General features: G+C 40.9%; 2 protein-coding genes across 3 annotated transcripts in view; both read right to left on the bottom strand.

The window, feature by feature from the left end:
- Window positions 1–3830: 3830 nt before the first annotated feature.
- Window positions 3831–9972, bottom strand: LOC111963562 (proton-coupled zinc antiporter SLC30A2). Its single transcript, XM_023987098.2, has 8 exons — window positions 9764–9972; window positions 9177–9397; window positions 8854–9000; window positions 7083–7236; window positions 6624–6834; window positions 6280–6385; window positions 5943–6077; window positions 3831–5716 (listed from the first exon to the last, which is right to left on the bottom strand). Exons 1-8 carry the CDS (start codon window positions 9826–9828, stop codon window positions 5571–5573), a joined length of 1185 nt encoding a protein of 394 aa, XP_023842866.2. The 5' UTR covers window positions 9829–9972; the 3' UTR covers window positions 3831–5570.
- Window positions 9973–10277: 305 nt separating this feature from the next.
- The window catches only part of dnajc5gb (DnaJ (Hsp40) homolog, subfamily C, member 5 gamma b), a 13168-nt gene continuing 6770 nt past the window's right edge, over window positions 10278–16675 (bottom strand). For both annotated transcript variants that reach the window (XM_023987111.2, XM_023987110.2), the window contains exon 5: window positions 10278–13189. In XM_023987111.2, coding sequence (XP_023842879.1) covers window positions 13071–13189 — 119 coding nt within the window. In that variant the 3' untranslated portion in view covers window positions 10278–13070. The remainder of the gene's footprint in view (window positions 13190–16675) is intronic.

The following is a 16675-nucleotide window of genomic DNA, read 5'->3' as shown; positions in this document are numbered from 1 at the left end:
ATAAAAATGTTGCGCTGGTAATATTGGTCCGATCTTTTGACCTGGTTGGTCTAGAGTTAACAGGTATTCCCAAACTGGCGTACGCGTACCCAAAGCGGTACGCACAATTCCGTCAGCGGTACGCCAAATAAAAATGTGATTCACATTTTTTAGTTTTGACTTTTCTTCACATTTTCAAACAGTCCATTTATATTTTCCAACAGGGCTATATATTTGGGTGAGTTTTTTTTCTTGCCTGAGTAGCCTCGTTTCACTGCCAAAAATAAAATTAAACCATCTAGTGTTCAGCGAAATAACAACACAATGTCAAATACAGGTAGCCTAGTCAAATAATTAACATCCAATCACATTAACCMTTACTCTCTCGCGGGAATTCCACTAGCGGTCCGTATGTAGCCAAACGTAGCTGCTGCTCCTGTTGGTATCTGGACTGATGCCACAAAAGCCATGACAGGGAGATATATTAGTGGTAACGCGCGTCCACACCACTTGGGTACATTGCAGCATCCACCGAGAGGCTCTTGATGCCAAGGGAATGCCTGACTGCTTGAAAGACATTTTGGACACCACAGTGAAAATGGTTAACTTTGTTAAAGCAAGGCCCCTGAACTCTCGTGTATTTTCTGCCCTATGCAATGATATGGGCAGCGATCATGTAACGCTTTTACAACATACAGAAGTGCGCTGGTTATCAAGGGGCAAGTATTGACACATTTTAAAAATTAAGAGACCAGCTTAAAGTTTTCTTTACTGACTATAATTTTCACTTATCTGACCGCTTGCATGATGACGAGTTTCTTACACGACTGGCCTATCTGGGTAATGTTTTTTCTCGCTCGAATGACCTGAATCTTGGATTACAGGGATTCTCCGCAACTATATTCAATGTGCGGGACAAAATTGAGGCTGTGATTAAGAAGTTGTAGCTCTTCTCTGTCTGCATTAACAAGGACAACACACAGGTCTTTCCATCATTGCATGATTTTTGTTTGCAAATTAACTGAAMATTACGAACAATGTCAAATGTGATATAGCGAACCACCTGAGTGAGTTGGGTGCGCAATTACGCTGGTACTTTCCCGAAACGGATGACACAAACAACTGGATTCGTTATCCCTTTCATGCCATGCCTCCAGTCAACTTAACGATATCTGAACAAGAGAGCCTCATCAAAATTGCAACAAGCGGTTCTGTGAAAATTGAATTTAATCAGATGGCAATGACAGATTTCTGGATTGGYCTGCGCTCAGAGTATCCTGCCTTGGCAAATCGTGCTGTTAAGACACTGATGCCCTTTGCAACCACGTACCTATGTGAGAGTGGATTCTCGGCCCTCACTAGCATGAAAACTAAATAGAGCAAGACTGTGTGTGGAAAATGATTTAAGACTGAGACTCTCTCCAAAACAACCCAATATTGCAGTGACAGTTGAAGTCAGAATTTACATACACATAGGCTGGATCATAAAACTAGTTTTTCAACCACTCCACAAATTTCTTGTTAACAAACTATAGTTTTGGCAAGTGGTTAGGACATCTTACTTTGTGCATGACACAAGTAATTTTTCCAACAATTGTTTACAGACAGATTATTTAACTTATAATTCACTGTATCACAATTCCAGTGTCAGAAGTTTACTAAGTTGACTGTGCTTTTAAACAGCTGGAAAATTCCAGAAAATTATGTCATGGCTATAGAAGCTTCTGATAGGCTAATTTACATAATTTGAGTCAATCGGAGGTGACCTGTGGATGTATTTCAAGGCCTACCTTCAAACTCAGTGCCTCTTTGCTTGACATCCATGGGAAATCAAAAGGAATCAGCCAAGACCTCAGAAAAAAAAGTTGTAGACCTCCACAAGTCTGGTTCATCCTTGGGAGCAATTTCAAAATGCCTCGAAGGTACCACGTTCATACTGACAAACAATAGTATGCAAGTATAAACACCATGGGACCATGCAGCCGTCATACCACTCAGGAAGGAGACGCGTTCTTCTCCTAGAGATGAACGTTCTTTGGTGCGAAAAGTGCAAATTCAATCCAGAACAACAGCAAAGACCTTGTGAAGATGCTGGAGGAAACAGGTACAAAAGTATCTATATCCACAGTTAAACGAGTCCTATATCGACATAACCTGAAAGGCCGCTCAGCAAAGAAGAAGCCACTGCTCCAAAACCGTCATAAAAAAGCCAGACTACAGGTTGCAACTGCACATGGACAAAGATTGTACATTTTGGGAGAAATGTCCTCTGGTCTGATGAACAAAAATAAAATCGTTTGGCCGTAATGACCATCGTTATGTTTGTGAGAAAAGGGGTGGCTTGCAAGCCGAGAACACCATCCCAACCGTTGCAGCACGAGGGTGGCAGCATCATGTTGCTGGGGTGCCCTTCCTGCAGGAGGACTGGTGCACTTCACCAAAAATAGATGCATCATGAGGGTAGAAAATTATGTGATATATTGAAGAACATCTCAAGACATCAGTCAGGAAGTTAAAGCCTGTCGCAAATGTCTTCAAAATGGACAATGACCCCAAGCATACTTACAAAGTTGTGGCAAAATGGCTTAAGGACAACAAAGTCAAGGTATTGGATGGCCATCACAAAAGCCCTGACCTCAATCCCATAGAAAATATGGTGGGCAGAACTGAAAAAGCCTGTGCAGGCAAGGAGATCTACAAACCTGATTCAGTACACCACTCTGTCAGGAGGAATGGGCAAAATTACCCAACTTGCTGTGGGAAGCTTGTGGAAGGCTACCCGGAACGTTTGACCCAAGTTAAACAAATTAAAGCCAATGCTAACAAAATACTAATTGAGTGTATGTAAACTTCTGGACCCACTGGGAATGTGATGAAAGAAATAAAAGCTGAAATAAATAATCTCTCTACTATTATTCTGACATTTCAAGTCTTAAAATAAAGTGTGTGGTCCTAACTGACCTAAACAGGGAACCTTTACTAGATTAAATGTCAGGAATTGTGAAAAAACTGAGTTTAAATGTATTTGGCTAAGGTGTATGTAAACTTCTGACTTCAACTGTAAGTGCATCCTTTCAACCACCCTTTTCATTAACCTGTGATGAGTTATTCACAATTATATATTAACAAATAAGTTATATGTAAGATTGTTAAATAAAGAGCAAAAGTATTGATTATTATTGTGCCTTGTCCTATAAGACTCTTGTCACTTCCCCATGAGCCGGGTTGTGACAAAAAACTCACACTCATTCTATGTTTAATAAATGGTATCGTATAGTGGTGTGTGTGGCAGGCTTACAATGATGCAAAACAAACATTTGAAAGTGCCCTGACCCTGGCTAAAGGGGTACGCAGCTGACCCTGGTGCTAGAGGGGGTACGCAGCTGACCCTGGTGCTAGAGGGGGTACGCAGCTGACCCTGGTGCTAGAGGGGGTACGCAGCTGGAGGTCAAATGTTTGAAGGGTACGGGACTATAAAAAGTTTGGGAACCACTGGTCTAGAAGAAAATCTGTTTCCACTGTAGTAATGGTTCAACCATGACGTTTACGAATCTCAATTGTTTGCTTCTCTACGGCACTTGGATACAACGATCCAGTGAAACCTTATCATTACAACAATTATTACGTGGGAGATTTCTTTTCATAGTTGCACACAACTCCCAAAATAACATTTCTGGCCGCACAGCAAAATATTTCATCGCTATGCAACCAAATTGGTCACACTGTAGAGCCCTGAGTGTAGGTAATTGTTTTAAAATCGTTATGAAATGTGATAGTGTACTATCCCCCTATCTCCAGCTATGACTTGTTCCAACAAAATTATCTCATTTCACAGAAGGACCACTTAGAAGTTGAATAATGGAGGAACATTTTATTTTACCCAATGATAAATCATAGGCTTTCATAGGCTTTCATTTTTTCTTTCTGGGGGTGGATTACACCTTGGACATTTTTGTTGGTGGCCCAGGGTATTGTCAAATGAAGTGTGGCTATAAGCATCCTCATCCTAAGCTCCACAAACCCTGCTGGCTACCGCATGGAAGGTAGCCTAGCAGACACTGCGATGGGAATCTACCTCGCTTGTAATTTAACCTTTGTTTAACCTCTCTCTCAGAACACGATGTCTTTAAAGACTAAACACAACGTTCTGGAGCTCTGGTCGATCACATTTTTACTAAAGAGTAGGTTGTAAATATACAGAACAAAAATATAAACGCAAAATGCAACAATTTCAACGATTTTACTGAGGTACAATTCATATAGGGAAATCAGTCAATTGAAATAATTTAATTAGGCCCTAATCTATGGATTTCACATGACTGGGCAGGCTACACCGTCAGAGAAAAACAAAGTCCAACACACCGTCAGAGAAAAACAAAGTAAAGAGTATAAATTGACATCCATATACCATTGACTTTATCCTGGTTTGAAAGTGGTCGTACATCAAATAACGTTGGAAAATGATTTATACATCTAAGAATATTTTATAGCGATGATATTACTAACACTACTCTCCTCCCTGCTTTTGTGTCTTAAACATACTGTAGGTGAGAAATGAGGCGAAGAACATCTCTGTCTGTGCTGAGTACATCAGTAAGGTAAAASGGGTTCCCTTGGAGATGGTGATGGAGGTGACGACACAGAACGGTGTGTGTCTGTTCCCCAGGCTSAACACATTACTCAGAGCCTGAACAACCAAGTCCTGGATTCAATCCAAGGCACGTTTACAGAGCAGCGCATGGCTCTTGACTTTTAAAGGTKATTTATGCTTGAGTTGACATGCACAATGTTTACATTGAATGTGATCTCCACGGACYTCAGGGAAATTTCCTTTCAAAGGCGCATTGTTGGCTTTCCAGTGTGCTGGTCTATAAAACGCCTTGGATTGAATCTCACCCTCTCTGTGAAGTCCCTCAATCACCATGGTCTCACCATGGTAGTAAATCAGTAAGAATGTAGAGTGAAATAAGGAAACTGAAAGGTCTACAAACTGAAATGTTTAAAAAACAATGTTCGAGTTTGAAACGTTTCAGTATTTATGTTAATATACCACACCTGTTATATAATATAAACTAAATAAATATGATACATGTAATTATCTAAATATGACCTGATCTTTTACATAAAACATTATGTGTGACAATGACACTTTCTGTTGACCTTGTCTATCTGTCTGTTATCTTACTAGAAAAACCAATATTGATCGAAACAGGAGCTTTCCCACAGAAGTGCTACACGAAGGAAAATGAAGTGATAGCACCTCATGTCCCAGTGTATAATCTACAGTACACCCCCTGTTGAAGTAAAGTCGTGTGACCTCACACGGCATACTGTAACAGGCATACAGTACAGACATCGGCTGGGAAGAACTCTTTCCTCTCATAGGGTAGAGAAGGCTCTCTTGTCCGTAGAGTCTTTAGCCCCATAGTGGTCGGTCATGACATACTGTTAACAAATCTCAATCGAGTAGCTAGCCAGCACATGCTAGATTTTGTACAGGGTTTTCAAATAACCCCCATAATGGATTCAGTCAGTCAATCTCCCATAGTGGTCCCTATAGTTCAGTCTCAACCCCCATGGTGGTAGTGATGTCAGTCCGTGGGCTCCTGACACTGCATGCAATAGATCATCTCCTCTGCATACTGCTCMACCTGGATGGTGATGCTGGAGAAACCAAACTCTGACTGGAGCAYCTTGGTAGCCTCCATGAGTACCAGTTGGGGACTGGCATCTTCCTCTTCAGAACAAAACAAAAACGAATATGGATTCTAATATTTTTGGTGAGATTTTTAGTCACATCAACACAAAACACCAATACTGAGGTGTTCCTGATTAACAACTGACAGAATATTCAGATGTGTGTGTGTGTGTGTGCGCGTGCTTGTCCGTACGTCTGTCTGACCAGGAGTGTATTGTACAGACAGAGTATTGTAGTGTTAGTCTGTGCAGGCATGTGCGCGTACCTATAGCCACGTGTACAGAGAGCTGTGACTGGCTCAATGTGAGGGCCCACATGTGGAGGTTGTGTGTGGTCTTGACTCCTCTCAGCGACAGCAGCATTTCTCTCACAGTATTGAAGTCGATACCTTTAGGAACCCCTGTAGAAAGTCCCACAAAAAAACACCAAGGATGCTTATGATAACATTCTATACAGTGAGGCTATTACATTCAATAACCATGTTATATAGCCTTTAATGATTTTTTTTGTTTAACTTTGTCACACACTTTCAAGGTCCAGAATGATAAATACATAGGCCAAAGTTTTTACTTCAAGGTTTGGATGATAACCTGTGTACTCACCTTCCATGAGTATCCTGAAGACGTCCTTCAGGATAGTGACAGTTGTTCCCAGCACAAATACAGAGAACATGAAGGTACAAATGGGATCTGCTATTTTATACTCAGGCTGTTGGGGATAAAAAGAGACGACACGTTCAAATCAAGCRGTCGTTTTCCTCTAAATATTAGCCAGAGTTGCAGGTATAGCCTACAGTAAGTATGGTTAATGTATTCTGCTGCATAAATATCTCATCCTACRGTTTGCCTGTTGATGGCTGGGGTTTGCTGAAGAATAACTGWTAAGGCATWWTGCTCCACTATGAGCTAAAAGTAATAAGGCAAGTGAAGTCGACAGCATCACTGACCCAGAAGTGTATAATGGTAGCAGCCAGCAGTACCCCCAGACTCTGCAACAGATCCCCTACTGCATGGATAAAAGCCGCTCTCACGCTGGTGTTGCCATGGCCACCAGGGAGTCCGTGAGAGTGGCCGTGTGATAGGTTGACTGTATTGTCATGGGGTCGGTGGTTGTAGGGACCGTGGCTGTGACTGGACTGATGGAGGATTAGMGCCATTCTTCACAAACAAACAAACAAAGCCTATTGTTAGAAGAGCAGCCAATTATCTACAACTGACCAGGTCTCGTCCAGATCTTTTCATGCTGTATTGCCAAGTCCTATTGTTTGTCAATTACCATYGTAGTGGGCAAGAGAGCACAAACAGATCTGGGACCAGTCTATGCCTCTCACACATTCACAACCAATCCCATGAAGGCCAATAAAAAATATATATTGACAAAAACAGACATTCTTAGCTTTACTCACAAGACATTGACCCCCACAGCACAGCCTGAGGTAATGAGCATGATCTGGCTGTGGATCTCAAAGTCATCGTTAAGGATCCTCTGAACCGCGATGAACACCAGCACTCCTGTCACAGCCCAGATGGACAGCACTGACAGACAGGCACCCAGGATTTCTGCAGAACATTATAGAGACGATAAGAAATGGATTCCTATTATACCATGTATATGTGATACAGCCAACATTCAAGCCACATTTTATTTTCAATTTTTTTCTTTCACCTTTATTTAACCAGGTAGGCTAGTTGAGAATAAGTTCTCATTTACAACTGCGACCTGGCCAAGATAAAGCATAGCAGTGTGAACAGACAACAACACAGAGTTACACATGGAGTAAACAATAAACAAGTCAATAACATAGTAGGAAAAAAAAGAAGAAAAAAAGATAATCTATATACAATGTGTGCAAAAGGCATGAGGAGGTAGGCAATAAATAGGCCATAGGAGCGAATAATTACAATTTAGCAGATTAACACTGGYGTGATAAATCATCAGATGATCATGTGCAAGTAGAGATACTGGTGTGCAAAAGAGCAGAAAAGTAAATAAATAAAAACAGTAAGGGGATGAGGTAGGTAAATTGGGTGGGCTGTTTACAGATGGACTATGTACAGCTGCAGCGATCGGTTAGCTGCTCAGATAGCAGATGTTTAAAGTTGGTGAGGGAAATAAAATACATTGGAAGTAAACAATTAGCAACTTAACTTCCATAGTGTCTTTTAATCACAATGACCACTTTCAGAACACACGTGAACATGAAGGACTTATTGGGAATGATACCTGGTCATATCAATGCTGACACATTGATGTTCCCAGGAAATTAGAGAAACGTTTACTTAAGGTGTCAACTAATTTACTCCCTATTCACACAGGGGGTGTGACCAAAACACGTTAACCAAAACACATCCAAATCTACAAGAGTAAACTCTCCCACACTGAATCACTGAATCCCCCAAACTGAATCACTGAATCTCCCACACTGAATCACTGAATCACTGAATCCCCCAAACTGAATCACTGAATCCCCCAAACTGAATCACTGAATCCCCCAAACTGAATCACTGAATCTCCCAAACTGAATCACACAAACTGAATCACTGAATCTCCCAAACTGAATCACTGAATCATAGACTGTTGTTCAAATACAAAGGATATTTTTTTTGCTTCCCTATCCAAATACACACCGAGAGTGGTAATTGTTATTAAAATATACATTATGGAAAGTTACATCTTTTCAATGTACTGAAGCTCACTGAACCATGCTCAGGAAAGTTAATCTGACTTGGGGATAAATTATATTTAGCCTCAGAACACTTTTCTGAAACGTGTGTGTGTGTGTGTTTCATTTTCTCTATCCTCACAGTAACGCGGCACACAGTCTGGCCGCCATGACCGACGCTGCTCATCTCCTCACAGACTTTGTGGCATCATGGTCAGCCTCTTCTCTCAAGGCATATTGACACATGGCGCCAGCCTGAGTTCATCTGACTAAAACAAGTCATGTTGACACATGGTGCCAGCCTGAGTTCATCTGACTAAAACAAGCATATGCCACATGGTGCCAGCCTGAGTTCATCTGACTAAAACAAGTGATAATGACACATGGTGCCAGTCTGAGTTCATCTGACTAAAACAAGGCATATTGACACATGGTGCCAGCCTGAGTTCATCTGACTAAAACAAGGCATTTTGACACATGGTGCCAGCCTGAGTTCTTATAAAGTCAAACCAACCTGAGCGATGCCAGCCAAAGTTCATGGTTTTGGTGGGAGGTCTGGAGGAGACCCATAGAGAGAAGAGGCTGACCATGATGCTACCGAAGTCTGTGAGGAGATGAGCGGCGTCGGTCATGATGGCCAGACTGTGTGCCGCGTAGCCACCTGTGAGGATAGAGAAAATGAAACACACACACGTTTCAGAAATATAATTTATCCACCAGATTGAAWATTTTACAAGTTGAGTAAATAGGAAAATCTGTGCTCCAAAATMTATTAGTTTCTTTCTGTTTTCTGTCTCCATTATCTTCTTCATGTGTCATTATTTATCAGAATCTTACCGATCACCTCTCCAACCATGAAGACCAGGCTGACAACAGAAGCGACGATGAGTTTCCTCTTGGCCAGCTGCTTCTCACGACTCTCTGTCCACGAAACCCTGTCGTTCTCATGGCAGTGACCAGTAGCAGTAACAGGTTGCCACCGGACAGCTGCAGCAGTTCTGTCTCCAGTCTCTGTTGTTGGACTGGGACATTTGTCTTGCTCAGACCCAGGGAATGACCTGAGAGAAAACGTCCCAAGATCAAGTTGATTTTTCATATAGAGTGGGTCATGGAATAATACATACAATGGAAAACTTACTCACTAGAGCTCTCGTATTAAAAACAGCAAGAAKGTTTGGGACAAAACGCACAAATATGTATGACAATCATAAGCACTAGGAATACATGTTCTGTCTAGGGTGTATTTCTTTCACACAGAACCACACATAATTCTATCAACTATAAACTGATAACGGAGTTGTCCATTAATCGATTAGTGCAATTTAGACTGAACAGCTGTTAACTGAGAATAAGATAATGCAACATTAAAATAGTAACTTTTCCTAACATAGGCCTTAAAGGTTGCAAATAAAAGAGCTACATGCCCCAGTAATGCCATCGAGTATGTTGTAGTATCATCCTCGATGAGATGGTGTTTCTCAGAATCCATAATCTCCTTCAAAACAGCTCCTGAAAGTTTAGTAAGAATCAAAACATAGGCTTAAACAGTGGATATACAACCAAAAGGAAAACGCCACTGTCCTTATGATATCCCTGCCTCTCCGACCTAATTCTGTCAGCCTCTCAACATTGATCTGGTTCATGCCTGCTGAAAACCTGACACCTGTTAATCAGGTGTGGTGTTGGTATGTACACAGAGATAACTGACTAGGGGCCATGATTACACAATCAACCTATCACAAGAGGCCAAGTCACTCCAAGTCAGTTGTCCATTGTGGCTACTGCTACTCATTGTGTATCAAGCATCGATTGTAAATAAATTAGGTATCAAGTCTCATGTTTTTCCGGACTACAAGCACCTTTACTCATTTATTTCCTGTAGAAGTATGGTATTGTCATGACAAATCAGTTATGCAGAAGACATGAATAGGCAAACAATTTATCAGAATCCACAATTTATTAATCATATACACACATAAATATATTTTACAGRATCAACAGTATATAAAACAAAAAGTAGGATTTAACAAATGTATATTAAAAGGAAGGGCTTTGTTCTATCCATAATAGGTCAGGTGAACAATTACAGAAAGATTTTTACCTGCTTTGGAATTTTGGCAGTATTCACTGAAACTGGTGAACTACAACAGAAACCCACTTTAAAATATGCGGATTGCTGGTGTGTGAGACAAAGGCTTTKAACAACTGTCATTACTTGGTGTCCAAGTGTTTAAAAGTCTAGCGGGCGTACGTAGGAAGCAATCAATATAAAAATATATAGTGTACAGAAATGGAATTTGACAGGGTATCCAGATCACACAAGATTAGATCACCAAAACAAATAGATAATKATTTGGTACAGGAATACAGAGAGTTTTAAATGACAACATCTCCTATATTATTACACACAGACAAAAAAAACTGGGAGGTATGAGAGAGACATGACAAAATAAAAACAGTGAGCACATATGTGAGTTCAGGACTGGGGTTGGCGTACAGAATCCTACAAATTGGAATCACAAGCTTTGGAAAACTGAAAATAAAGCCTGAACAAATATTGCTCTGTAGCCTACAAACAAACATATAAACAACACAGTTAAACTTTCTTCACATGGGTTAAAGTTGCAGTTATTGGCTCCCACGTAAGGGGGAGTGGCAGACCACCGCAGCCCTTACTATGACAGTGGTTCATTATGCTAAGAAGGCGCTTAAAGTGCACATTTATTTACGAATTCAGACCCAGGTAACGTCTCAAATGGCACACTATTCCCTATATAGTGCACTACTTTTGACAAAAGACTTACGGGCCCTGGTGAAAAGTAGTGCACTACATAGGTAGTGCACAAGACAAGAAGCCATTTGGGAGACATCAATTTTTCGATTCAATCACCCTCTCTACATGGTCCATTAAGCACACATAGAAGCCGTTACCCTGTACATACTGTTTCATACTATTTAAAAAATTATAATTTTTCAATCTACAAAAAGATCCCATAAACATTAAGGTAAACTTGACAGTTGGCACAATCATAAYAATGTACGATTCTTGTAAACATAGACCACAACTGGCAATTGAAATGAGACATATACAGTCCTATTATGAAGATATGAATATATACATCCACATACTGTGCCTTAAGTATTCACACTACTTGACTTTTTCCACATTTTGTTGTTACCCCCAGAATTTAAAATGGATTACATTGTGTGTCACTGGCCTACACACAATACCCCATAATGTCAAAGTGTAATTATGTTTTTAGACATTTTTGCAAATTAATACAAAATGAAAAGCTGAAATGTCTTGAGTCAGTAAGTATTCAGCCCCTTTGTTTTGGCAAACCTAAATACATTTCATGAGTAACAATTTGCTTATCAAGTCACATAAGTTGCATGGACTTATATGACGCATATATATTTTTTTAAAGCACACATTGAATATCCCTTTGAGCATGGTGAAGTTATTAATTACACTTTGGATGGTGTATCAATACACCCAGTCACTACAAAGATACAGGCGTCCTTCCCAACTTAGTTTGCTGGAGAGGAAGGAAACTGCTCAGGGATTTCACCATGYGGTCAATGGTAACTTTAAAACAGTTACAGACTTTAATGGCTGTGATAGGATAAAACTGAGGATAGATCAACAACATTGTAGTTACTCCACAATACTAACCTAAACAACAAAGTCAAAAGAAGAAAGTCGGTACAGAATATTCCAAAACAAGCACTAAAGTAAAACTGCAAAAACTGTGGCAAAGAAATGAACTTAATGTCCRGATTAGAAAGTGTTATGTTGGGAGCAAATCCAACACAACACATTACTGAATACCACTCCTCATATTTTCAAGCATTGTGGTGGCTGCATCATGTTATGGGTATGCTTGTCATCGGCAAGAACTAGGCAGTGTTTGATAAAAGAAACGGAATAGAGCTAAGCACAGGTAAAATCCAAGAGGAAAACCTGGTTCAGTCTGCTTTCCAACAGACAAATTCACCTTTCAGCAGGACAATAACCTAAAACAGGCCAAATATACACTGGAGTTGCTTACCAAGATGACATTGAATTTTCCTGAGTGACCTAGTTACAGTTTTGACCTAAATCTGCTTGGAAACCTACGACAAGACTTGAAAATGTCTGTCTAGCAATGATCGACTACCAACTTAACAGAGCTTGAATAATTTTTTWAAGAATAATGTGCAAATATTGTACAATCCAGGTGTGCAAAGCTCTTAGAGACACACCCAGAAAGACTCGGCTGTAAATCYCTGCCAAAGGTGATTCTAACAACTATTGACTCCAGGTTGTGAATACTTATGTAAATAAGATATATATATACACATTTCTTTAGCAAAAATGTCAAAAAACATGTTTTCACATTGTCATTATGGGTTATTGTGCGTCAATGGGTAAGAAACATTCAGGCTGTAACACAAAATGTGGAATAAGTCAAGGGGTATGAATACTTTCTGAAMGAACTGTATATGGCTTTGGCCACATATAGTACAGAGGGTTGACTGTAACATGTAAGCACCTGCCACTGAACCCCAGAAACTGATCACAGTATTTGCAGTGGAGTGGACCATCATGGTTGGCAGTAGCAGACTGGGAAGACTAGACTGGTCCCATGTCTGTGCAGTCTTGCCAAGTCCTTATGACCATAGGAGTTAYCAAAACAGCACTAACAGATCTGGGACCAGGTTATGGGAAGACGCCTCGCTAACAGGTTCTTACTGGTCCGTTGTGGTGAATATAGGGTCAGAGTGGTTGGATGCAGACTGGTCGTGGTCGGACTCTGCCTTCTCAACAGCAGCAGTATGAGGTTGGACCACAACGGGTTGATGGTCACCTGCAGGGAGAACAGAGATGTACTGTTAATTCACTGAGCTCTTCTCGAGCAGGCAGCGATTTCCTATTAGATTGATAGATCTAGACACATACTTATATTAGCTCATATGAGATGGACGTTTGTGCTCTTCTTGTTTTGTTTTACACAACCACTTCTATTAGTAATGATCATCATCATCCACAATTCCAAACCATGTTTACKATGTAGATTAACAGGCAGTAACAAAAACATTGCCTTAATTATGCAATCWTCACAATCAAACAAGGAAGCAGGCTTGCAGTGGAAGAAAGTAATGACATTAGRTCAGCTGGCACATTCAGAGCTAAAATACCAAATTGGTAAAAGAGGCCAAAACAAGAAGCATATAGGTTAATAAGGTGCAGGGCCTTATCTTCAGTGTTGGGGAGTAACAGATTACAACAACAACAAATTCACTGTAATCCGTTACCCGCAAAAAATATTGTAATCAGATTACAGATACGTTTGAAAAACTAGATGATTACTTCGAGGATTACTTTTAAAATTCAGAAAGGATGTTTGCGACATTTCTTTTGCCACCTCTGTATTCTCAATGACTTTCAAAATCAGCATAGAAAAGGCGCAAGTTTAAGTTTGTTCCACCTGAGTGAGTCTGACCACAAGTCAGAGACCACTATGACACACAGACTGTGTTTGATGGATCACGGGAAGAGCAGGAATAGGCTTTTGTAGGCTACAGTTCAAGCTATGTCTTCCAATGCTGAGACTGCCTGTCGGCATCCAAAGATGATCCAACTTGAATAAACGCTTGGAGTTAGGACGATAGCAGTGTAGTCTCAGCCGATACGTATATCAACTTTTATATTGATATCTACATAGCCATTGATGTGAATCACACTGCTGCTCTCTCATTTAAACTATTTGCCCTTACGGATTGTGGTTGTTGGATGGGCTATTCACAAATCTAAATGTGTATTTTGAACTCAATAATGGCTGAATTCAAAAGAAGTTTTAAGCTGCCTTATCAATCACTGTTTTTGAAACCAAGTGGACAGCCGTTGAATGGAATAAAAGTGGGTTTTATTTGCTCAATCTAATTCATGCTGATCCCTTAGGCCTAATTGGAGACATGCACAACTTGCACACTTAAAGGGGCACTGTATAAGTTGCTACATCCATTTTTGGACTTATAAAATAATGAAGAAAAAAAAAAATTTTTTTTTATATATATATATATATTCAGTCAAAAGTTTGGACATCTTTATTTGATGACTAGGTGCGTTCAAACTTTTGTTTGTATGTATACACACACACACACACACATTCTTGAAGAATATAACTTATAAATTATTCATGAGTTTAGTTCACCTGTCACACTCCATCAGAACCCAGAATATAAGCTTGTTTTATTCCAATGTTTGTAAACATTGTAAATGTAAATAAACACTGCATAGCCTCATAACATGGTTAAAACAATTGTTATATCATGGATGTTCAGTCCTTGCATCCACAGCTCTGTCAATTAACCTGAGAGTGTTTACATTTCTCCAGGCCCATCCCTCAGCTTTTTACCAAAACAGAGGGGTGTCCATTTTGTTATTGTTTCATCTGTGGATTTGAAAAGTGTAAATAACACTTTTCAGTAGTGCTCAAAGCATGCCATTCCATGAGCGCAGCATTTATTTTTCAACTCGAATCAATGAGCCCAATCAGTCCTCCATGACAACAAAATCATAAACAACAGAGAAGGGCTGGCTAGTAAGTACTTAGTTTTGGGGTTATGTTCAGGTAAAACAATTTGGRTAATCTATACTTCCATATTTACMAATCCTATTCTTGAAGATCAAGGGGTATAACATTTATTGGAATGACTGGAATTCTGATATAGACTTTGGWTTTTAATGTAAAGATATAATTTAATAGTATTATTATATGTAGTAGAAAGCGGTGGGTTATAAGAAGCCTACATAACCAACCCATAAAGTAAAATGTAACAMCTATGTAAACTTTAACATTGATTTATCCTGCAATAGATGTCGTTCAATTGGTAACARACATTTTTGTCTTCTTCCATGCCTCAAGGGGAAAGTAATCTAAAAGTAACAATGTAATTAGATTACGTTATTGAGTTTGGGTAATCCAAAAGTTGTTACGGATTACAATTTGACAGGTAACTAGTAAGGGATTACATTTAGAAAGTAACCCACCCAACCCTGACAAGCTGCTACAGTACAAAATTCAAAAGGTGTAAACAGTAAGCACGTATTACAGTATACAAAATGAGTTAWAGCCGACCCAGTTTGGAGTTTCACCTGAGTTGCCAGAGGCTGAACTTGGGCCTGGCTGAGACATAATTATAATCTCACCACTGGTTGTAAAATGAAAAAAACGAAGCCCACGCAAAGATGTTATAGCGCACCGGAACCTCGCAGCATGTTATAGCGCACCGGAACCTCGCAGCATGCTATAGCGCACCGGAAGCCTCGCAGCATGTTATAGCGCACCGGAAGCCTCGCAGCATGCTATAGCGCACCGGAAGCCTCGCAGCATGTCTATAGCGCACCGGAAGCCTCGCAGCATGTTATAGCGCACCGGAAGCCTCGCAGCATGTTATAGCGCACCGGAACCTCGCAGCATGTCTATGGCACCGGAAGCCTCGCAGCATGCTTAATAGCGCACCGGAAGCCTCGCAGCATGTTATAGCGCACCGGAAGCCTCGCAGCATGTTATAGCGCACCGGAAGCCTCGCAGCATTTATAGCGCACCGGAAGCCTCGCAGCATGTTATGCGCACCGGAACCTCGCAGCATGTTATGCGCACCGGAACCTCGGCAGCATTTATAGCGCACCGGAGCCTCGCAGCATGTTATAGCGCACCGGAACCTCGCAGCATGCTTATAGCGCACCGGAACCTCGCAGCATGCTTATAGCGCACCGGAAGCCTCGCAGCATGTTAATGGCACCGGACCTGCGGCAGCATGTTATAGCGCACCGGAAGCCTCGCAGCATGTTATAGCGCACCGGAAGCCTCGCAGCATTTATAAGCGCACCGGAAGCCTCGCAGCATGTTATAGCGCACCGGAAGCCTGGCAGCATGTTATAGCTCACCGGAATCCTCGCAGCAGTGTATAGCGCACCGGAAGCCTGCAGCATGTTATGGCACCGGAACCTCGCAGCATGTTATAGCGCACCGGAAGCATGTTATCGCGACCGGAAGCCTGGCAGCATGTTATAGCGCACCGGAAGCCTGGCAGCATGTTATAGCCACGGGAAGCCTCGCAGCATGTTATAGCGCACCGGAAGCCTCGGCAGCATGTATTGGCACCGGAATCCTCGCAGCATGTTATAGCGCACGGAAGCCTCGCAGCATGTTATAGTGCACCGGAACCATTTCAGTGATATGCTTGTTGATCAAAGAGAGGGGCTGATTCTAAAACTAATTTTCTAAGATGTTAGCAGGGATCATCAACTAGATCCAGCCATGGAACAATTTTTTCCACAGGCGGAT

Source organism: Salvelinus sp. IW2-2015, linkage group LG4q.2 (assembly GCF_002910315.2).
Source record: "Salvelinus sp. IW2-2015 linkage group LG4q.2, ASM291031v2, whole genome shotgun sequence".
Lineage (NCBI taxonomy): Eukaryota > Metazoa > Chordata > Actinopteri > Salmoniformes > Salmonidae > Salvelinus > Salvelinus sp. IW2-2015.
The sequence above is the reverse complement of the archived record's forward strand: the minus strand, read 5'-3'. Positions and strand labels throughout refer to the sequence as shown.